The 24,947-nt window shown below is 37.4% G+C and overlaps 1 protein-coding gene across 1 annotated transcript in view; it reads right to left on the bottom strand.

Annotated features, from left to right (window-relative positions):
• Positions 1-4,468: 4,468 nt before the first annotated feature.
• Positions 4,469-24,947, bottom strand: part of LOC101853069 (WD repeat and coiled-coil-containing protein) — a gene marked incomplete in the record, with an annotated part of 59,255 nt that continues 38,776 nt past the window's right edge. The window contains 14 exon segments of the mRNA XM_013079714.2: positions 4,469-8,423; positions 10,652-10,780; positions 11,219-11,277; positions 11,996-12,042; positions 13,102-13,910; positions 15,451-15,699; positions 17,361-17,384; positions 17,672-17,849; positions 19,440-19,535; positions 20,043-20,165; positions 20,675-20,775; positions 21,746-21,861; positions 22,459-22,526; positions 23,441-23,513. Coding sequence (XP_012935168.1) covers positions 8,299-8,423; positions 10,652-10,780; positions 11,219-11,277; positions 11,996-12,042; positions 13,102-13,910; positions 15,451-15,699; positions 17,361-17,384; positions 17,672-17,849; positions 19,440-19,535; positions 20,043-20,165; positions 20,675-20,775; positions 21,746-21,861; positions 22,459-22,526; positions 23,441-23,513 — 2,197 coding nt within the window.

Here is a 24,947-nt window from a genome sequence, read left to right on the forward strand (position 1 = left end):
GAGAGAGAGAGAGAGGGGGGGGAGGGGAGAGAACAATAGAGAGAGAGAGAAAGAAAGAAAGAGTGGTGATGAGAGGAAAAGACTGAGAGCAACAGAAAGGCACAGAGAGGAAATCAAAAAAGAGATACAGTGAGAGATAAAGATAAGAGCTCATGCGATTCTGTTTCATCCATTGTAAATACTTTTTACCCTACATTCCGCCGAAGAAAATGCTTTATCGTGTGAAGAAGTTGTGTGTGTGTGTGTGTGTGTGTGTGTGTGTGTGTGTGTGTGTGTGTGTGTGTGTGTGTGTGTGTGTGTGTGTGTTTGTGTGTTTCTGTGTGTTTGTTAGTTAGAGTGTGTGTTTGTGTATGTGTGCACATGTGTGTATACAAGTTTGTTAATGTGTGAGACTATCTGTGTATGTATCTAAGTATGTATATGTGCTTGGGCACATGTGTGAAAGGAGAGGTAGCAAAGCAATTTTACTGATAATTACTCTACGATAGTTTTAAAGATACATGTGTTTATTTTCATCAGTGTACAGATTTGTTGAACATGGTCAGATGGTCACTAGTCAAGCTCAAAAAGAAAATTTGTACAATTACTTATCATTCTCACAAGCTTCCAATTCAATCGCCTTGTCATTGATACATTCTTATATATCAGGATGTGTGTTATTTTCTCTTAAATAAAGGGATCTGATGATACCTTAGTAGTAACGTGAGAGAGGTTTACGTCGATGGACATGACTCTTTGAACTGTCTCTTAGGGATTTTTATGCTTTTTATGCAATCTGGAGGGTAAATAACTGCATGCTTTTATTGTCATGTGTTTGTATGGCTTTTTTACGGCCCTGTGCTGATATTTTTTTTATATTGATGAGACAAAGACAATACCCATATAATATGGACTTTCAAATCAAACCCGGTAAAAATTTGTCCATTGGAACAAAAAAAAAAGAATATTCATAGAAGGCCTATTATATACAGAGGAATCCAATTTAACCAAAATCTGCGAGTTTGCAGAATATCCTTTGGTGTAACTAGGTTGTCAGTTTAGGGAAGGCTGCATACATACACAGTGATGATTGTACAAAGTCTAGAGTTTGGAATGCCATGCTTGTGGCAAGTTTCACTTTTCGAAAGTTTTTCCTCTTCTACCACTGTCCAGTAACTGCAATTTGAGTTGCAAGTTGTACGCGTTGTGCTTTCTCTTCAACACTTGTCAGCTCGCTTAGCCTACCAGATAGTCAATTGCATTGATAGCCCAGTGGTTAGGCTACCAGACTCGTAATCTTGAGATTGCGGGTTCGGGGGTTCAAGCCTCTGCTCAGTTCAATGTTGTGTCCTTGGGAAAGGCACTTTACACAAATTACCTATTAGGTTTGGTCCTTTTGAAGACGGACGTTAAACTAGGAGGTCAGGCATCTTGAATAACTTAATAGTGTTGATAGGGGTGTTAAAACCATACCATTTCTCTATTCTTTTCACCAGATAGTCACAGAACAGATGCAAAAGTAGATAGAGAAGGGAAAAAGAAAGCTCAATTCAATACTGATGACGTCAAGGACCATACCGCATACTTATTGTCAGCCCCATGTGAACTAGCTTTGCAGAGACAATAAGCCATGACCAGCCAAAAGTCGCAAGACACACATAATATATATTTTGCAATCTTTGTTTCTCTAGGCCTATACGCAGTGTGTAGACCTATTGATGTGTTTAACAAATGTAGGCAAACAGACATTGATGATGCCTCTCTCTGGCCCACACTTGACACATGTGCATTCTTGTGTCTCCTCAGACTCCTCTGTTTCGTTACTTTGTAACACACAAGACTTGATGATCAGTGTTACTTGAGGGTTTCTAGTGGAGATTTAGACAACCCTCAAAAAGTCTTTTCGATTTAGAAATGGTAACCATTTTGGGTAGTTGATAGTTTTCTTTCAAAGACGAAAAAAAATCTGAGGCTTTATTTTCTCTCTGTTTTTCCATTGTTTTTGGATTAACCCTGTCTTTTAAGCAGACTCCACTGTACATTATGCCACCCTCCCCCCTCTTTTTGAATATGTGTGTGTGTGCGTGCGTGCGTGTGTATGTGTGTGTGTGTGTGTGTGTGTGTGTGTGTGTGTGTGTGTGTGTGTGTGTGTGTGTGTGTGTGTGTGTGTGTGTGTGTGTGCACCTGCCTATAAAGACAAACAGGTAGACAGAGAGAGATGAGATGAGATCCAGTAACGGAATCTCAACAAAAAAAAAAGACGTTCAGAAGGAGAATAAAGAAAGAGGGAGAAAGAGAGAGAGAGAGAGAGACAAAAACATGGGGAAGCAAAATAGATTAGTGAGGCAGTGTGAGGAGGTGGATATATTATATTTGAATCTCAAAAGAGAGAGAGAGAGAGAGAGAGAGAGAGAGAGAGAGAGAGAGAGAGAGAGAGAGAGAGAGAGAGAGAGAGAGAGAGAGATGCAAGTCATCAAGTCAGAAAGACAAACACACACACACACACACACACGCACTCACGCATACAAACAAACACACCAAAGGAGGGAGAAATGGAAGGAAAGAAGGAAGGGGTAAGGAAGGGAGAGGAAAATATTATTTACAAGTAATTCCGATCTGCATCGCAACAAGTACAAGTGAACTTTTGGAAAACATATCTTGACTTGAGTAAGTTCGAGCATGATTGTAAGTATCAATTTTTATTCTTTGGTTTCGCATTATATTTACATATATTCGTTAATGTATAATAATGTATATGTGTGTACACAAAAAAATTAAACATAACCAGTCCAGTTTGGGAAACTAAAGAGAGACAACTCAACACGTACATAGTCTCCTTGGATTGTTCATCTCGGACACTTCACTAGTTGTGTTTGTCACCAATTATGCTTTTGAACCCTAACCCCCTGAACTCACCAGGCCCTGATCGCTGGGGTCCCGGAGCAAAATATTGAGGAAATCTGAGTAGGGTTAGCAAACACATACTGAACTAGTAAAAACTGGGGTTGGTGTATAATGTTTTTATCATAATAATCCTACCCAACTAGAATCAGTAAATGATTTTATGCTTCTAAATTTATCTGTTTATCATGAAGACTACTGTGTTTAGGGCAGGCAAGCCAGCCCAGTATATTGGGTTTTGGGTCATAGACATTTACAAGCTAGGCCTAAAAAGTATCTAGGTCTTTTGGGTTCAAAGAGTTAATTGGTTCCTCGCTGAATAAGAGTAAAAATAAGAGTCTGCTCTGTTTCAGGTGAGATTTTTAGCTTAAATGAAGACATGGAGAATTAGAATTTATTTACTTCACACAAGTGCCATTTTTTGTTACTTTCTGTATGAAATTCACCAAAGTGTTGCATTTTTTTTGCCTGTGATATAATTGGTAGTAGTAGCAAAATCCGTGACTGTTTCATCAAGTCCATGAAGACTTGTGAACTTTGATGTAATGTATATTTTAACATGGGGTGAATTGAAAGGCATTGATGATATTTTTACATAAATTTATACGTTAGGCCTATATCTTTCAAATACCAAAAAACCTTCATTTTGAGGTTCAACTGAACATGTTATTTTAAGCAATAGGGAGAAAACCATTTTTTTTAAAATCATGAAGCAGGCATTACAATCTTGTGGATTTCAGATTTTTCATGACAGATGTATATATTTATTGTTACATGATCAGTTTATTAATTTATTTATTCATATAAAACCAAAAATAAATGTTAATTCATATCTGTTCTTGTCCTTGTTCATATTCCTCTGCTGTGCGTTTACTTTAAAACTGTGAGAGTGAGGGTCTGAAAGAGAGAGGGGGGGAAAAGAGAGAGAGGGGGAAAGAAAGAGAGGGGGAAAGAAAGAGAGAGAGAGAGAGAGAGAGAGAGAGAAAGAGAGAGAGAGAGAGAGAGAGAGAGAGAGAGAGAGAGAGAGAGAGAGAGAAAGTTAAAGAGAATGAGAGAACATGGAAATGTGCAATGAAACAGCTCATTTGCCTTTTTGTACTGTACCATAATAAAGACAATGCATTGTTGTCATTATTTCTACTTTTACTGTACTTCCTTTTTTTTGTACTAATAATATATCTGTGTTAAAATACACAATGTACGTTTCTTCACCAACATAACTGACAGACCAAGTGACATCAATCACTTAACTTTTCGTATACAGCACATCAGCTCAGCTTGCCCATAACATCAATCAGTTTAAGTGCATAGAATTTGTTGTTAAGCGGGAATTTGCGCTATGCAAATGCTATTTATTTTTATTATTATTATTATCGTATTATTATTATTATTATAAACGATCTAAATAGTGTCAATGGTGGTGTAAAACTTCTAATATGTAGAAAAAAGAGAAAATAAGGATCAATTTACACTGCATCAGTGAAAAAGAATAGAAACAAGTACATACCACTCAAGCCTACAATATTTGTCAAAAGTTTCTTTTCACAAATAAATCTAACATATATATTAATGAATACCAACGCAAATATTTAGGGTAAGTAATATTGTTTATTGCTTGCATAGCAAATGATCATGGCAGAGTATAGTGAGGAGGAAAACTGAATGAACAAAGGGTGGGGCTGTGTAAAACATCACTGACAAAAGGCTGAGTTATATTATAAAGCAGAGCACAGGAAATCCTCTTTCATTTCAAAGCCACAGGAGCTTTAAAAAAATGTACATTATTGTTAACCGTAGTCAGGGACATACACCCATGAACAACCGGATATGAAGAGCTTTCTTTACATCTGCTGACATTTGTGCAATGCTGTTTGTAATAATTGCATCCACACCTAACTGAGAGCTAAGTTATTTTCTCTTTACTATCCTTCTCAAGAAAATTATATATACCATGTCAATGATAGACTGAGCATGTTTCTCCTTCCCCTCCATTCACTGGATACTTTCATTAATGAACATGAAACCAAACAGCATGTACACAATGGCCCATGCAAACTTTTACATCTTTTCCTTCTCATTTATGCCCCTTTTTAATTGTTCATTTCCCCTCCGTCATCCTGATACTGGGTATAGGCTGTCATGAAGGGCTCTCCTCCACCTGTCGGTGTCCGGGGAGAGATCTTCTCCACCTCCAGCCAGCTGTGTCCCATGTGCCTGAGATCTGAACTTATTCACTTATGACACTTCACACAACAGTGATCCCTCTTTCTGTTTCTCTTTACTTCTCAGAAACAGTACGAAAAGAAGTAACTCTTACACTACAGTCATTCATTTCTTTCATCTTGTTATATTCTCCGTTCTCTCAATCTCATTCTCTCTTACCCATTCTCTCTATTCATTTTTAAAATTTATCTTTCAAGTATGTTGGCCAAAACATTCATAAACACTCATACATATGTGAAAGAGTAAAAACATTTTCTATTCTGGAGTTATGCTTTATATGAACACAATGGGACAGGCGTAACGTAACGCCAATGCTGATATATATTGATATGAGAAATTCGCTGACGAATTTGTTCAGTAGTTGGAGTGGAGGAAACAAAAGTCCAAAAGATCATTCAACATCACAGAGAGCAGGATAGGGTGCATTCTACATTTATATAATTCATTATTTCATTCATATTTCATATATATATATATATATAAATGAAACACAATTTATAGTTGAACCGTGTAGCAGAAATCTTAAAAATTGCAGTCTACACAGATACACAGACATAGATATATATATACATGTATCATACACACTCACACATTCCCGCTTACACACTGATGTGACACATATACACTTAAAATGATTATGCAGAATTAATGAGTTTACAATAGACAAAGCGAAAAATGAGAAAGTCTAGACAATGCAGAAACTACAATAAGAGACTAGCACAATTAAGTTAGAATATGTTGAGCCCTCCATTCTCAGACTTGTACAAAGGCCAAACCAAGTACAAGGAGTAAAGGGCTTGCAGGGAACAGATTAAATTCTATATTCACAACAGACTTATGGCTGACTTCATAAACCGTAGACTTTTCTTTTCAGGGTTAAAAAAAAAGTTTCACAAAAAGTTTTATGGCACTTGCAACACAAATGAGTCACATTAGTGCTGAAAATGTAAGTTGTTACAAGAGAGAAAGACAAAGAAATGGAGGAGGAGAGAAAAAATTGATAGAGATCTTGATATGAAAGAAGGAGCACACCACACCAGAGCAACCTCCAGCCACCCACACAGTAATTTCTCAAGGAATATTTTGTTCAAAGCAGCATATACATGCACATTATAAAACAAGGAGCCAACTGCATAATAAAGTGATTGTTCCACTGCTGCTGTTATTACTGTTATGTTTAGTAAGATATTTGGGGCAAAATATACGTCAAACTACATTATAAAGCAATCGTAAAGCTTCCCTGTAGAAGATTCTCAGGACTAAAAAATTACAGCAAATGGTAATGATGAAGAATGAGAATGATTGAGATTTATAATCTATGTGTGAATAGGAGTAAAATTAGTGTTTATTTGTATATTTATTGAACACAACTTCACAACAGCGGAACATCATGACACTGCATGCCATCCCCCTCACAGAGACATAGCACACTGTATACACTAACAACAATAATAAACTGTTCCACACAAAAATGTTACAAGAGAGTAGCCACAATTACTTACAGACCCCCCCCCCCCATAAAAAACACCTACTTATTACTACTAATCGATAAAAAGAAACACTAATTTCATGGGTCTAACATTTATTGGTTGGTTTGTGATGTTAAAATAACTGGGTAGTTGACAAAACTATTGTAAAATCCATACAAAATTTGACGCATTCATAAACTTTTGTGTGCATGGTCTGCGTCTGTTGGCTAAAAATTAAATAGTAAGAACCCTCGTCTTAAATATATATATATAGGTATGTGACTGTTTGCTTCCCCAATCCAGGTCTATACCTGTCTTAAAACTGCTACATACTCAAAGTAGGATGCTGTGTGCTTTAGCACTATAGAAACACTAATCTGTAGTTACAGCTGTACAAAATAGTTCACATCTTCCATACTCAACCCTTGGTTTCTGCTTCAGCATATCAAACTGATCATGACGAGAACAACAACCTCTTGACAGAAACAAAACCCAGCACATTCAATCAATCCTCTTGTTTATATCTAGCAAAAGATAACGCATCTTTTACAGAAACAAGAAAATAAAGGAATTTCAGTGGCTACCATCACAATTTGATTAACTTGGTGGATTGTTAAACAGAACATTATGTTCATTTGTCTTTTTATGGGATCAATTAAGTCCTCATTGGGTAGAAATATAGACATTTGTCTCTTGTAATGCATTTATGAACAAAAATAAAGCATTTGAAACACTCTCTTACCTCTATTTCATATCCCTTACATTTCACGTCATAATCCATCGAATGCCAATTTGAAGTGAAAAGAAAAGTCTTCTTTTAAACACATTTCTACATGACAAGAGAGTGAAGCCCCTGATTCATTTTAATCTTAAAATATGACTAAAACCAACTTCTAACTAAAACCACTTTCATGTGGACATGAGGAAGACAAGGAGAGTAGTTATGGACATGCTGCACAAGCAACTACTCCAACTCAACCACTACATAACCATGTGATATACGTATATATCTAAAAACCCAAAATGCATCTGTCAAGGGCTGTACAATGACATGAGATCAAAGATTCATTTAAAAAAACCACAACAGGACTGATGACACAAACTAGCCCACTTAGGCTTCTGGAATGTTTTTCTTGCAGTACCGGGGCTCTTCAACATTATGCATTCTCACACATGGACGCATTGCAAAATTTGTGCACTGGTATTGGTATTTTCTTCAAAGGTGCAAATACACCGGTATATAGCACACGCAACTAAATATGCAAGGTAGGCCAAAATTTACTGCATATTTTATACTGATAGGGTAAAAACGACAAATGGTAATCACTTTTTAAAAAGTATACTTGGTTGCCATTATTAAGAAAATGAAATTGAACATGTCGTCGTTGCCTTATTGAAAATGTATCCATACATCTGGTATTGTGCAGTAAAACAGCCAAATTGTTGCAAAGTGGCACACTGTGGAAAGGCTCATTTTACATGACTGGAGCCCATAACTAATCAGGTCTCTTCATTTCTGTTAATTTAACACCAATCTAGAGAGCGTTTTAGAAACATTTTTTTCTCCTACAAGGTAAAACTACAAATACTTATGATGTAAACCAATAAGTTTGAAGAGTACATATCTGAAGAAATTGAGGGGTGGGGGGTGGAATGAGATTTTCAATTGGCAATTGTAGCTCACTCTGCATTTGCACCCTATAGAAAATAAAAGTTGCGAAGAATGTTATGAAAGATCAGCTGGCGTGGGTCTGTGCGCTGGTAAACCAGAGATGTGTAAAGATGTGGAAGGGAAGAACCTCATGGGAATGTAGCCATCGATGTTAGCACCCAGCACACACGGAATACCATCTGCGGGGGGGGGGGGGGGGGGGGGGGGGGGGGGAAACGAGGACAAAAGATGAAAACTTAGGACACATTTCAGAGCCACATTCTTTTTACAGTGTATTTATAAAAGGATTAACAATAGCACAACCACATCGATAGCTCAATGCAAGCCTCAGCCATGCGCTGTTTTGAAAATGACGTACGACTGAGCCTCACACTGCGCAGCCGATATGAATAGTACCTGTGAAAAATGGCATTAGTCACAATTTGCCTTTGTTCGTCTTTATCTGATCTATTGTTCGTCTTTATCTGATCTATTGTTCGTCTTTATCTGATCTATCGTTCGTCTTTATCTGATCTATCGTTCGTCTTTATCTGATCTATTGTTCATCTTTATCTGATCTATTGTTCGTCTTTATCTGATCTATTGTTCGTCTTTATCTGATCTATTGTTCGTCTTTATCTGATCTATTGTTCGTCTTTATCTGATCTATTGTTCGTCTTTATCTTTTTGGTCCCCCAATATCATCTTTAACAGAAACAAGTAATTTCTGTAGTCATGTGCCATTGGTCAATATGAACAAGGAAGAGAAAGGCAGTAGTCTTTTATATGTTTCTACGTGATTAATGCTGACACTATAAAATAAAACCATCCACCTTCAGACTCAAAATAAAATAACTCTAGTCAATATCCATTTCCTGACTTTGTGTCATTAGCAGGGATGCCAAATGATTTTTGAAAAAAAAAAAACGGAAAATGAGCGGAGCATCACATCTCACCTAAACCGAACCTTGTAAAGCTTTTAAATGAGCACACAAAAACCGATTCAGCAAGCCATTTTGCAGAGAATTTGTTTTTAGGAGCTGGCGTGGACCCATCACCACTGACGTCATACTTCTCACCGGTTTTCACATCCACCACATCGCGAATCGTTGGCACTTTCCATTTATTCATAATTTTGCCTCATGAAAGTCACTACTCTTGTTAATTTTGCCTCATGAAAGTCACAAGTCTTGCCGTATCTTCGCGGCAAGCCTAGATCTAGGCCTCTCTTTATGCTAAGAGTCTCAGCGCGGCGGGCGATTGTATAACGCAAAACATTCGGTCAGGTTTACGCAGTGCATTTTGGGTGGATCAAAAGCCTGAACTCGTGTTGAAGAAACGAAAGCCGACGATGAAAAATTCCAACAGTTGAAAAAAAAAAAATATTTGGCATCCCTGCATTTGTGAGCTGTGACGTAGGCCATATATATACGCAAATGGACAAAGCATGTGAGAAGCAGGGAGTGCTGTGAATAGTCCCATTTTCCATGTAACAAAGATTTTAAGTATTTTATATAAATTTAAGAAACAATTTTTGTTATCTAGCTTCAATTGTTGTAGAAAAATATGATTACGTCAAGGCAATTTGATACAAACATATTTGAGGATAGGTTGCGCTACCAACTTTTGACTGTACCTTTGTTGTTAATTGAAAAATGTGTGTGTGCCTAAAGAAAGGTACCAAAAGTACCATTTTGAGTTAAGGGTAGTATCTAATAGGACATTCAATGCTGAACACTGTGGTTTGTTTGATTTTTGAGATATCTCAAGTAGTTTTTAAGATATTGCACATTTTGCGACGTAGGGTATAAAGATCTAATTTTGAGAAAATTAGCTTTTAAGTTTAGAACACAAAAAAACTTGAAAAAAAATTATGGTTCAATTGCTTCTAATGAAATTATTCATGGAAAATTCATTTCCAATTCGGCATTCAAATGACATCAATATTATGATTAGAAGTCAATGATAAAACAAAGTCGGGAAGAGAAAACATGCTTCAAGAATAGATTTTATCACCTTTTAAAAGTAGCTTTCATTAAAACATAATGTACCCTCAAAATAGTTCAAAATAAAATATTTAGAAGTCAAATCAACAAAACTCTTTTAACATATTGTTAAAAAATGGTGGAACTATCATTTTTTAAAATGGAAATACATTTTGGTCAAAAACTTGATTTTTTGTCATTATCAGCCTGTTGCTCAAAATGGTTTGTGGTGACTTTCGGTTCCTTTCTTTGGGCATACTCACAAATACAGAGTGCTCACGCTATGGTTCTGATCTGGGCGCTCTCTTTTCCTTAATTTTTTTTTTTTTAAACTAACAATTTTAAAAATTAAAAACTAATGCGATTGTGGAATAATGCTTAAGATACGATGGCATACAAAACAAAACCTGACCACAGAGTTTTGTGGAAGAGAAAACACTCACCGAGCCAAAGCTCCACCGTATCCAAGCCAAACGAAAGTTTCACCGGCTCCAGCTGTAGTCTCCCATTGTCTAACAGAAATCTTTTCGTCTCTGTTCCCTCTGGCTTGTCACAGACGATCTCGATCATTTCTGTTTGCAGATTGGGATAGAAATGAATGGGCAAGGTTGAGTATATAATTTTGAGCAGGGAAAAGTTTTATATAGAATGACAAAAACAAGAATGGGAAAGAAAAGGAAAGAAGTTGGCTACAACTACCTGTGGAAGGGGGGGGGGGGGGGGGAGTGGTAGTTAGGATTCAAAGGGGGTAAATAATCTTGGGGTCTCGAAAAAGGACACAAACCGTAATGCCCCAGAAAAGAAAATACATCCAACACCCCCCCCCCAAATCACCCACCCGTCTTCTGTTCTCTGAGATTAAAAAAAAAAAAAGACAGAGGACTTTTGACGGGACAGAAGGAGCAAACCACACCAGAGCACCTGTCAACCACCCATCAATTATGTGACTCTATGAAAGAAGAACAATTTTGTTCCGGCTGACTACTATAAGCAAGTTCCAGATCACTGACCTGGTTGAGACATGTCCTGATATCTGCTTGGGAAAACACAGCTGGTCTGATCCACAGCCCTGAAAAAAAAAAAAACCCAGCATGTTGTTAGCTATAAATTAACATCAATTTACTCTATGTGATGTTCTGGTCTTTGTCAACTACCATGGATGAACAACAACAACAATATCAATATTAATTTAATTAATAACAATTTCAAGCGATGATGGAGTTCTAACCGGAACATAAGTTATGCTAAAAGCACAGATGAAATAAAAATTCACTCACTGAATATCTCACGAAATCTACTAAGATAACATTATTTGTTATGTCCAATAGCTTCAGGTTGAAATATTTGTAAAATAGCCGCTATTAAGTCATGGCTAAGAATGCTTTCAAACCTACTCTAACGGCCACCTGTATAAGACGATCATTTGTACAAATGGCCACTTCTCATTTCCTCCCATGTGGAATTTTTTTTCTTCATATTATAATGACACTGTGTAAGTTACAATACTGTAAGATGGCCACCTGTCTAATATGGCCTCTTTTCTCCTTGACAACAGGTGGCCGTGTTATACAGTTAAGACAGTATTTAGAAAACTTGAAAGCTTAATAATATTAATAATATCTATCATCAATATTGTGCTTAATTCTCAGAGATATCATTAGGTTTCACAGTTCACTTATAAATGACCCCAGAACCTGCTTTACTTGCAACCACAACCTGAAAGCTAAGAGTATTCAAGTCAGACGACACAGGTTTCAACAGTGAAGAACTTCTGCCATGTAACTTACACTGATAAACCCTCAAGCCTTTTCTGAAGAGCTTCAATTGTTTCTCTCTGTGGAGAAAAGAAGTAAATGTTAGGTACAGAAAAATGCAGGATTTATACCAAATGATTTTTTTTTAATGGTTGATTGCAAATTTTACTCTTTAATACCCCCATCAACAAAATTATGATAATTTAGGGGATGGGCTGCTTTGACCTGTCTCTATCTGTCTGGGCCAACTCAGGTTGCCTGAGGTTCAACATCCCAGCAGAATGATGGAGCTGGAGCTACTCTATGAGACGACTTTTCCAGATAGATGTGAATCAGACTCACGTTTTCAATGGAATGGGAGGAAATAGTGAAGAACCTTACCATCAGACCACAGATGCCGGTTAAGCGACGACAGGAGTAGACGAAGTAGAACAAAGATGAACCAATATTTTTATTTTTTTAAGTTTTAGTTAAGGATTTACAGCATTTGTAACACCGTTAAATCATATAAGTGCTGAAGAATAGAGGTGTTACAAGAAAGTAACAAACACAAGTTTGATATGAAAACAGGAGCAAACCACACAGGGCACCCGTCAACCCCCCACTTAAAATTTAAATACAAATTTTAATGTGGAGAGCACTGAAATAAATATAAGAACACCCAAAGAAACCAGTAAAGGAAGTAAGAGACAGAAAAATTCACAACAAGGTGCACATCATCATTTTCTATTGTTTTTGGTATTTTATGACAATCAGTACTTAGTGGCAGGCAGTAGCCCTTTCACTGCTGTGGCTTTTCCATCTGTGTTTGTACAAACAAGATGGAATGTTCATTGAAGAGAGAGATTTAAACATAGTCATTATATGTTTCCCCTTATTCAAGAATAAACAACTGCACAGTTTGTGTGTGCATGTATGCGTGCGTGTGTGTGTGTGTGTGCGTGCGAGTGTGTGTGCGAGTGTGTGTGTGTGTGTGTGTGTGTATGTGTGTGTGTGTGTGTGTGTACCTGTTTGTGTGAGAGAGAGTGTGTGTCTGTGTCTGTGTGTGTGTGTGTGTGCGTGGGTGTGTGCGTACTGTAGAGGACAAATAAAGTACCGTATCAACATATCAACTCCAGAAAGCAAAGAAGTACACCCACCTGTTGCCTCACTTGTTTCTCCATGCTGTCAAAGCTGGAGTCTGCGCTGTGCAGAGAGCTGCCTAGCCCCCGGTCTGACCAGGTCTCCTCTCGCACACGCTCACCATCTGTACTGTCCAGTCTGCCCGCTAGCTCAGTCTGTTCAGGTGCTTCAGACTTGACTTCCGCAATGCACGGCAGTTGTTGGACCAAGGGCTCATGATTCGAGTCTTTCTGCGACAGCCCTTTGTTAGCTACAAATGAAATATCTATCACCTCCGAGATTGTGCTCTGTGTACTCACATGGTCATGAGAAGAAGGAGTGACATCTGCCATGTGGGTAGGCTGTTGGGGATCTTTTTGAGATTCTTCAGATACAGGAGTTGTCACTTTTTCCTCAGGACTTGCATATTTTCCTACTGTTGCTTGCTGGTGTGTTTGTCTCGTTGGACTCACTCTCAGAATGCCAGTCTTTTTATAATTGTTAATTTTCTCCTGGCTCACTTCTGTTAATTGCTCTTTGCTTTCACTTTTGCTACCCAAGCTCACAGACTCAACATAATCCGTAGGAGAAAACAAAGAGGGCTGAGAAGCCGAAAGCTTGGATTCCTTGACAGCTTTTGATTTACTACGGGAAGGAGGATGCAGGTCAAACTCATTTGATAGTTTGCTGTTGTGAAAAGACGGTCGTTGGTCTGAAAAGGATGATGTTTCTACCTCAAGGCTCTCTGCGTTAGGTGTGTCTGAAGTATCCGACATGTCTTCGATCATCTTGCTATGATGCTTCGTAGAGGACTCGGTGGGAACTCTCGTCAGAAGGGGTTGAGAATCTGCACACGACAAAAGTAGGCGTTAAGTCATGAATTTCTAAATTCAGTCCTCCTGCTCTAACTGCCATTTGTCCAAGACAATCACCTGCAACAATGACCACCTCTCATTTCCCCCCTGCATTTTTCAATCCTTAAAAATATTATAATGAATTGTCAAAGACATCCACCTATCTAAGACAACTGCTTTCTCGGACTACAGAGAATGAAAGCATGATACATTTTCATTTATAAGATTATATCAAAAACAAGCAAAATAATCAGCAATCCCCTTGTCCTGTTTCTTTACTGTCTCTCTCATCACAACTTCAAACAGCTTCACCCTGATCAAAGGAAATTAGAAAATTTTCATTCAAAAGAAGACATGACCAGGAAAACATGACAGATCAGAAGAATTAATGGATTGCAAATAACTTGTAAATACAACAAAGGGATGTATTTAAAAACACATACTGGCAAAGCAAAAAGTTTGATGATGATCATGATCACTCAGCAGCTAATAATTTATCCTTTTAACATTGCCATAATTGTTATTGCTCAATGAAAATAAATTCGGCAGAATCCGAACTCCCAGAAAGGAGAAGATTATGTGATGCGGGTATTGCATTAAGTTATTAAGTCCTAAACAATGGTACCATAACCTAAAAGGAAAACAAAAAGGCTGAGAAGTCATTTCAGCTCTTAACAGGACTCCTCATTGTAAATAAGCATTTCTTAAAACATTTAACATCTATTTCGGAAAATGATCGAACATTTTTTGAAATATTATTTTATGCCGGTCAGACTGACAAAACAGCCTTTGGAAAAATAGAAGTCAGACACCACTCGCCAATCGGGTGAAAGAGAATAAAGAATTTCTCAGCCCTTTCCCTTCATCAACTTCATTTCTTACTCTCAAGTTCATTCTCTCTCACTGATCACTTGTGCTTCTTTGTGCAAAAAATGGTGAGGAAAATAAATATATCTTAAAACGATATTGTTGCCACAAAAATTCTGAGATTCAGCATATTTATTTTTCTAGATCTTATCATAATACATAATCCATGCATCATGTACATGTAATTTTATCCTTAAAGCAACAACAACTAACAAATAAAAAAACACACAAAAAAACAACAACAATTTAATTCAATTATTGAAAAAAAAAAAGAAGTTCCCAAAGTTCATAAAATAATCGATATTACGAACCAGAATAAGAGACTATCTGTTTCCTTAAAAAGAGACATTTAAGAGGTGGACCAGAGATCAACACTTTTTGACGGCTCTATAATATCGATTATTTTTTTTCCTCAGGCCATTCCCATTCTTTGTCTTCAAAATTGTTTTTTCCATTTTGCCATATACATTTCCATCTTCATGAACTTAAACCCCATTATAGCGTAACCCATGCCAAGCTTTTATCATTTCACAGACACAAAGACGCTAGTAATAAACCTCAAATTCCACCTACCAACAATATAGAAAATCCATGCCTGAAAAAAAATTATCAAGCACAAGCATTCGCAGCCTTAAAAACATACTAAGATATGGACACATGCACCACCTGTGAGGGACTCTGTAACAGTGGCGTCTGGGATCCGAACTTCCATCTCCTTAGAATTGACCCGTTCTGCCCCCTGGTGATCACTCTTAATGCTGCCGCTACGGCTTCGCAAGTGGGCATCACTCTTCGGTGCCTTGAGCCTGTGCTCTTTCATGCTCTCAGACTTGCTGATGCTGGTGTTACTCTTGCCCTGGGTTCGAACTTTTACTGCTTCGTTGTGTCCATTGTGCTTGGAGCGGCCTTCATAGCCTGAGGTCACATAATGGCGGAGACAAGACAGAGAAAAGTAGTTAAGTGAGAAGTGGGGTTTTACATCTTCATTGATATACTTAAGGTTATCTAAGAGATGAGGATTGTAAGCTTTTTCTTCCACGAAGGTGTAAGTGATTAGGTTTCATAACCCACTTAGGAATTTTGTTGAACATAGTTGTTTCCAAGGCTATACACTTCCTCTTGATATCCGTACAGAGGATGGACATATGGACATGTTCTTCCAGCTCTGATGATCGGCAGCCCCAGAAGACCCATGCAGCATATTTCCTCAGTAATAAGAAAATAAAAATGTCCTCCTCTCAAGAAAAACAAAACTTGTAGTTCAAATAAAAAGGAAAGCTAAAAGAGCAACAAAATCGTTACATAATAACAAGTAACAAGCATTGTAAAGATATATTCAGAACTTTAGGACAACAAAACAATGTCAAAGCCTTACGTCAGGCATGGGCAAGAATGTTTAAGTCAAAGGCCAGACTAAGGGATTCTGAATATCTTGCAGGGGCCAGAGCAGGAGCCAATTGGATGGAAATCAGTGGAAATATCCAAACTTTCAAAAGTGAGATTTAGAATTGACACTATAGCATGTCACTCAAGGAAATTTCATGAAATAAAATATTAAATATATTCCTTCCAGCTGGGCTGGAGACTATTCATTGTAATTTTGAAGATGACTTTTATTTTATTATTAACTCTTTTTATCCTAGCCGTACCCCCACGGACTCTGTACCCGTCCTGGGGCTGCTGCGCCGTATGAGTCGGAAGTCAGTGCGTATAGTTCAAAGTGCTATATTTCTTAGTTTTACTCTAAGGTTTTAAGGAAATTTGGCAGTTATGTTAGAAATTGAATGTAGTTTTTGTAAATGTATGTGGTTAGGATATACACCAATAGCACAATGTAGATTTTGAGGTATATTCAACCCTTGAACTTGACCCTGATTGCAGGGCCCACGACGTCCCATTGGATTTTATAGATCTAGATCTAGCCCTACCCATTGAACACGGATTCCAGTACTGACCCCTTCACCATGATCTAAATCGCTATTAGATGAGTCTAAGTCCTGTTTCTTATCATCCACAACGGAATTTACGGCACTTATTTCAGAGTCACTATCATCAAATTAGTATCATTCCCCTCACTACCCAGCGCAACATCAAAAAGTACTTCGTCGGTCGTGAATGTGCGTTTTCGAGACATCTTTCAAGCTTCTACACCCATCAAAAAAAAAGAAACCACTATTCATTGGAAAATTAAAATATTCAGGCTGAGCTAGCATCGCCGTATTTGCGTATTTTGGTAATTACAAGTAGAACTAGCTTCTTTGACGAGACTGTATCGCTGTTCCGAGAATACTCGTAGCCCAGACTGGTCCTCGTTACGAGTATACTTGTAGCCCGGATAAAAAGAGTTAATTATAAATGTACTGGATCGACTCGCAGACTGGACTGAAATTACTCACAGGCCAAATCTGGCCACAGGGCCGTAATTTGCCCATGCCTGCTGTACGCAGTTCGCATCACTAAATAGTTATATGGGAAATTTAAAAAATCATAGGGAACCTCAATACCGCAGAACATAAAAATTAAGCTAAATCAGTACTTATTTTATATATAAACAAAACCATAAGCTACCAAAATACCTTCATTCCTTGATGCTGCATTATCTAGCCAAAAAAACAAAGGGAAAGTATTCATTAATTTTGTGTCAGTATCAACAATCAGCAAATATAAGCATTCTGTAGTACTTATACTATGCAACTTCAAATGAGAAAAAAAAAAATACTCAACAAATCTGCCAGAACTTAGCAAGTTTCAGCCAAATAAAAAACAAAACTCTGATTAAAACAACAGGACCCTCATTAAGTTCTTGCTTGTTTTTTCTTCTTACTCCTTGTTCCACAACCATCACCACTTTACAACAGTGTGTTGATTCAGACACAGAAACACAAACCTGCTTTGAGGATGATGTATTTGAGTGACAGCTGAAACTCCGCCTCCAAGGCAGATGAGAGAAATGATGCCTCTTCTGTCGCCCTGTGGCCTACAAGGATAAGCAGAGCTGCTCCGTGGTCATCAAAGTAGGTGGGCATCGAACACAGACCCTTGGGTCTCTGGCCTTTTTCCAGTTGCTATTTCAAGGAAAAAGTAGTCATAGAAACCAGTATTAAGCAACACTTTCTACCATGAGTGAATGACAAGCATGAACAAGAGATGAGTGCAGAAGAAAGTACATCTGCATCCTTTTTAATTTTGCACAATGCTATGAACACATTAAAGAACATTAGTCTTACAAAATAAAAAACATCTGAGCTCATATCAGGTCACAAACATTTCTAAAATAAAAACAGATATAAATTTAAGGCCTTAATAATCCCCAGCCTGCATATTAATCCAACAGTAAGCACATTTGAAACAAAAAACTGAGCCATTGCTGCAGAAAGTAAGAGGTCACATTGCAGCAAAAAGAGTAAACATCTATAATTTCCCCACAGTCAAACAAACGACACTTTTAAGACACTGTGAAGATACAGCTATTTCTGACAAGAACAAAGCTAGAGATAAACTGTTAGCCTCAGAAAACAAAAAACATCATTAAAGCTATTTGGTTGGGAACAAAAAGAAAATTTTCAGGAAAATGCAAGAAGCCAAGTTATAATGGGGTGAACATAATACTATGTATTATAATCATAGTATACACCACAACAACAAATGTAAAACCTGACAGTTTTTAAGTAAGGTTTTACAGAGTTCGCAACCCCCCCAAATAGACCCACCTCTTCGTGGTGGGGGGGATTAGTACTCTTCGAATAGGAAAAGAAAAAGAGGAAGCTAACGGGTCAAGGGGTGACCCCGAAAAGAGACATATTACTTTACTATGTTTCTTACTCTTTCTATTTATTGTCTTTATTGTTTTATTTTATTACATTTATTAACTTCTCTTTTCTCCTCTTTCCATCGACAACCTTTCTTTGACCTGGAGTTGGGACGGGTATTGGTGGGGTGGAAAGCAGAGGTTCATTGTCAGCACTGTACTGGATGTGACTTTACGTAGAGAATACCCAGCTACATACATGTATTAAGCATGCACTTATCGGAGAGCCCTATGACTGCGGAGAAGGTGCAGAGACCATTTGCGTCTTGCTTGTTGACAACATTTACCCTCTGGGATCTGCCATGCCTTCCCCTGCCCCCATCTCTCGGATGAGAGGAATTGGTTGCTCGGGTAGGAGGGGGGGAAATCTAGCTTCCAATTGGTATTATTATTACTATTCGTATTATTATTATATTATAATTTTTGTATTTCAGCAACACACAGCAACTATGCTCTTAATAGCGTCTTTCTCTTCTTTATCTCCTCAAACAACTTCTCAATATAATACAACAGACACCAACATACCCATTCATTTTTCTTACAATCTCTCTGTGATGGAGTTGGGTTTTTGTTTGTGGCATTGCATCTACAGCCACTGCTTTATCTCTTACCCCGGGATGGAAGGAAAATCACAGAACCACCAGTTTTAGATGCTATTCACAACGGAGTTCGCAACTGCATAAGGTCATATGAGAAACCTGACAGTGACAGGAAATTTTTCTTCTCTAAAATCTCTTTTCATCTCCTTTCCTATTCTCTAAACATGTCCAATCATTTGCTTTCCTCTCCATTTTCTTCCACTTCAAAGGGTAGGAAATATGACAAGAGGTGGCGAACAAACACTCACAATGTCCCCACAGTAGGCCAAATGCTTGTCTAGTAGGGCATAGATGTGAAGCTGGCTCTGGGAGTTACTGCCCACAACTACACACTGGCTGCTTTTCTGTGGGTGAACGAAAAAAAATATTACCAAAAATCTTTTTTTAAGCAGTTGGCTGCTTTTCAGCGGATAAAAGAAAAAAAAAATATCGGAAAAATCTTTTTTACGCAGTTGGCTGCTTTAGTGTGGGTAAGAGAAAAAATATCACAGAAAAACTATCCAAGCAATCAGACCTGTGCTATTGCTTAAAGGAATAATCTATTTTTTTTTTAAACCTATGATAGGTTCCAGAAAGATAGAATAAAAACAATGAGACAGGCAGGAATAACAAAGATTTTTATAAAAACACTTTCCCTTTTGTTTAATATCTTCATCAAACAGAACCCAACCAATGAGAGAAAAACATAACATTAAAAATGAAATATTCAAAATATATCCACAAGTAATGATATCTACAAGATGCAGTGAGATGAAAGATGCTTCATAGATAAAAATTATTTTAAGAAAAGAAGAAGAACAATCATCATCATCATCATCAACATAATAATGCATATCATAAACATAAAATACCTCATAGAGGAGAATATCTGGAGTAAGGACACCACGTAAAGGTGCACTGGAGAGTTTGACAGGGTCACGTGAACCATCCTGCAGGTTCACCAATGTCAAGGTTGATCTGGCATCAGCTGCTGCCTAAAAAAACCCAATGAGATGATTTTACTGAGCATTATAATGGTCTCATTTGTACAAGGAACTGAAGAAAAATATACAAAGGAAACAATTACAAGCAGCTTGTAATAAACACAAACAAGTAAAACTGTGAAATCTACTTATATCAGAAAACACTTTTGACGAAATACAGGGAAATGTACTCTGATCTACACACTACTATTACAATCCTCTTCAAGTCTGGCTTTAAGAGTGTACTGAAACTCAGAAAAAAATAGCAAATATATGCGGTGTTAGTGATTATAGCACAAAAAGTCTGCTACAGCTTCAGAAAACTAATCTCAAATCAAAACAAATTACGTGGCCTATGGAGTGTCTACTTGCTAGCAAAAAATTCTTTAAAATTCAAACTTTTGGAGAGCAAGAGAATTTAGCAGCATAGCCTCTGTGCACCAACTTCTGATTAAAACAAATAAAATTACTCTGATATTTTCTTTCATGGTGCATGATTCTTTGGGTTTTAAAACCCATACCTGAGAGCTTTGTTGTAAATTGAGAAGACTTTGAGTAGCAGATGGAGACTTGCTAGGTCTGAGGACACCATCGTCTCCAGTGGCATCAATACCATTCACCTCTGAGGAAAATAGGAGAATAGAAAACAGAAAAATATACTCCCAAAAAATTGAAAATAACAATAAAAAAGAAAAGCCAATGTGACAACAGGGCTAGGCGGAGGAATGAACAGTAGTGAAAATACAGAAGGGTAATTACAGAATTTACCCTACAGAAATGTTCACATTGGAAGAAAAACAAAATCTTACTTATTCATATTTGTGCTGTATAGACATAAAACTACCATACATATTTCATATATGAACAGGGCTATCGAAGATTTATTTGTAAAAAAATGCCATACAATAAATGTCCTGAGGTACTACGGTTGCAACTGTTCAAAACAAACACCCACTGTCGAAGAGAACAGTGGTCATCTTAAACAGGAGGTCCTCTTGGACCTTGTCATTATTAAAATAAAATATAAAAAGGGGGAAGGAGGGTGGAGTGCAAAGTCGTTCGTCTTCGACAGACGGTTAGAGCAGATTCGACTGTATTTACAGCATAAAAAATATCTCTACAATATTAATGTCTTCTACAAGTTCTTTGTTATACATTTTAGTCATAACAAAAACAGGAAATTTAAAAAGTTGTCACTGATAAAACATCTTTTGCCAACATAATTTGTAATACATAGAGGGAAGAAGTGTAGTTGTTAGGCCAACAGGCTCGTAATTGTGAGTTTGCGAGTCCGGGGTATCGAGGCTCACCTCAAGCCCTCAAGCCTGACATTGTGTCCTTACGAAAGGCACTTTGCATGGATTTTCCTCCCTTAACTAAGGTGTGAATGGGTACCCGGCCATAGACAGCAAAAGATCTTCCCAGAAAGTTGAGATTGTTTCAGAATGTTATAAGATTTGCAGGGGTAATAAAATAGATAATAAAGCCTATAGAGCTTGCTGCTGAGTGGGAATTTGAGCAGTACAAATTCTTTTCATCATCACTATCATCATTATGGCTATGATAATTATCATCAAGAAAAAAATTCTCACCTGGGACAGCAAACAAGTCTTGTTGTTGTTTACAAAGACTCTCTAGGGGAACCTCAGCAGCAACAACTACAGAGTCCTTCACGACTGGAGAGATGGACGTCACCTGACCATCCAATCTGGCCATGAGATAAGATAAGACAAGAGATAGGATAAGGACATAGACAGCGAAAGATCTTGTCAGTATGTTAGTGCTTTGTTCGAGCTACACACACATGACAGGACCACAGCGCCAGTAAAACCCACTGAATATGAAATACTTATTTAAGTCTAGAAAGTTATATAACATAACATCACAACTGAGAGAGCTGCGGAGCTGGCCTACCATAGGAAACTGCATCTTCCCTCGACGCTTAACGGCAACACAGGGTGAAAAAGTAAGTAGGTAAGTAAGTTAAATACAGATTGTCTTTCACAGTTCACAGGTTTAAACTTTCAGAAATAAAAATAAAGGCAGTGGATTATGAAAAGAGATTGAGACATTGTTGAAAAAAATGTGGAATAATGCACAGGCCTTTATGTGAACAGTTTATATACAATAATGTGTATGTGCTTTGAATATCCTACAAATTACCCATGGTCCAATTCAAATTTAAACCAAAAATAAAATGCTTTAAAAAAAAAAAGGCCAGAGAACATAACAATCAAGCAAGATTTATAAGGGCATAAAAGAGCTCTGCATGATCATAATATTTTACATCAAAGAGCTGGCTTACCCTGGTATGACCCAAGCTGCTGCTGTGAAGTCATCCAAGGTCGTCGTAAGATCATTCCATCTGTACACCTGGATAAAGAAGACAAGACATAAGCCATTAGAACCACAACTTACACTTTAGGCAAAAGGCGAGAAAAGAAAATGGAAAAATATATGAAAAGCATTACACATACTTAATATTAGGGAGGAACAGTTTCATAAGATAGTGTCTTGGTAGTTGTTTGTTTTTTTGGTACTTTATGTATTCATTAGGAAGACAAGAAAGAAGATAGCAAGACTACATGAGAGAGAAGACGGGTATAACCTGGACACAGAAAACAGCTGAAAAAACAGAGTGGAGGTCATTGTTGGAGGGTACATCCTGCAGTGGACAAACAATGCCTAGAAACATTACATCCCTTGATGACAATGCAGGAAACTGCTCAGGTCAATGCATGTAAAAAAATGCAGGATGTAGTGACTTTAAAGGAAGTAAATAAAATTTACATATAATACACACTATGTACAACATTAAAAGAAATTTAAAGTGATGCGAAACGAAAATGTGTCTTGACGCAGAGGAATCAGGTGCTCGTCAATTTTTAGGCATATGGAATTACTAGGATAATCTTTAAGCCTTTTCCTTTGGCCTACTTTTGGTGAAAAAAACACCTAGCTATTTTGAATAGAAGTCGAGATGTTCAGGATTGAAAGAGGTGGGGATCACAGGTCAGAGGTAAAAATTAGCAAAAAAGATTATTGCCAAAGTTAGGTGACTTCCAAAGCTCTGTAGTGTCCTAGGAAACTGCTAATTTACATTTTTTGTCCCTTTGGTCTACATTTTTCAGTAAAATCAAGACAGAAATGTAATTTTGAAAGGACATAAAAGGCGTAAAATTAGCAAAACTGGCACACAAAAAAAGAAGTCTGTTTCTCAAATTTCATTGTTTTGAAAAGCGCCTGATTTCAACACAATGCACCACAAATGTATTCTGCTTGCTCACCAGAAGTGTCGAGCCCACACACATGACCAGTTTTTTGCCATCAAGACTCCAGCAGCCACAGGAAATCTTGCCACTGAGAAGAAGAGAAAAGGGCTAGGTTGGGTTTTACAGCATAGTGACAACATACTATATTAAGCATTAAAAAGCAAAGCTAGTACAGTTGAACCTGCTCTAACGGTCACATGTATAAGACAATCACCTGTACAAACAGCCACTCCCCATTTCCTCCCATACTTTTTTTTTCTTTTCATTATGACACATTGTAAAATGGCTACCTGTCTAATACTGCTACTTTTCTCCTCAACAGTGGGAGGCCGTCTTAGACAGTTTCAACTGTACTTACAACCAGGAAGATAATCCTTATACAAGGACTCAACTTTGGAACAGAAGTGTTGGTTGTGAAAAGACAAGAGCAACTGTAGTGGTCCATGTAGGGGAATGAAATTGACAACTACATACCACCACACTGATAGCACCGATAGGGTATATGTCGACAGGAAAGAGTAGTGGGTGGTTGGACAGCCTTGCAAGTAGGTTTTCTTAGAGGTTTTTGTCTGTCTAACTTGTTTTCGCACTGTATAAAATGACTGGTTTCCTTTCAATACATAAAAGGAAGTGCAAAAGTAAGTATACAGCAAGTAGGTTTTCTTAGAGTTTTTGTCGGTCTAACATGCTTTTGCACTGTATAAAATGACTGGTTTCCTTTTAATACATAAAAGAGAATGCAAAAGTAAGTATACAGTAAGCATCAAATCATTGTTAAAATACTTTTTTTCCTCTCACTAAAACTATTTCATTGTCATAAATCATACTTTATTGTAACTTATTTCATACGCTAGTAACTTGAATTAATTAAGTATTACAACAATGTTGCGATACTTACTGTATACCTACTTTTGCAATCCCCCCCTCCCCCCCTCTATTTCTCTATTTCTCTTGCTTGTATATTTGTTTGAGAATTATCAACACAATAATGGTCATTTAGAGTTGAAAAAAAAAGTACATGTAAGACAAACAGAGAGAAACAAAGAGGGAAAGTAAAGAAGTAGGACCTACCAGTGGTGCACCCCAACCACCTACAGTATTTCTCTTTAATCAAACAAGCAGACAGTGTCATAAGAGGACAAATTAATATTGGGCTTGAATCTCAGCATTCCAAGCGTCCGTCATGCTTATAACTACCCAAATAACACCATTGAGGTCTTGTCCAGGATCGATAAAAGACTATAGAACATAATGATAGTAGATAGTGAAGAACATCATAAAGAGCGAGATAAAAATCTGACATAAAATGTTAATGCCCAGGTGTTAGTATAATTGTCCATTTCTGCAGACACAATTTCATTAAGAAATACATACTAATTTATACTATAGCTCATTCTCACTCTCTATCTCTCTCTCCATCTCTCTCATCTTTCACTTCTGTGTGTGTGCATTTGTGTGTGTGTGTCTGTGCATGTGTGTGTGCACATGTGTGTGTGTGTGCACATGTGTGTGTGTGTGTGTG

The sequence above is a fragment of the Aplysia californica genome, unplaced genomic scaffold, assembly GCF_000002075.1.
Source record: "Aplysia californica isolate F4 #8 unplaced genomic scaffold, AplCal3.0 scaffold00061, whole genome shotgun sequence".
NCBI lineage: Eukaryota > Metazoa > Mollusca > Gastropoda > Aplysiida > Aplysiidae > Aplysia > Aplysia californica.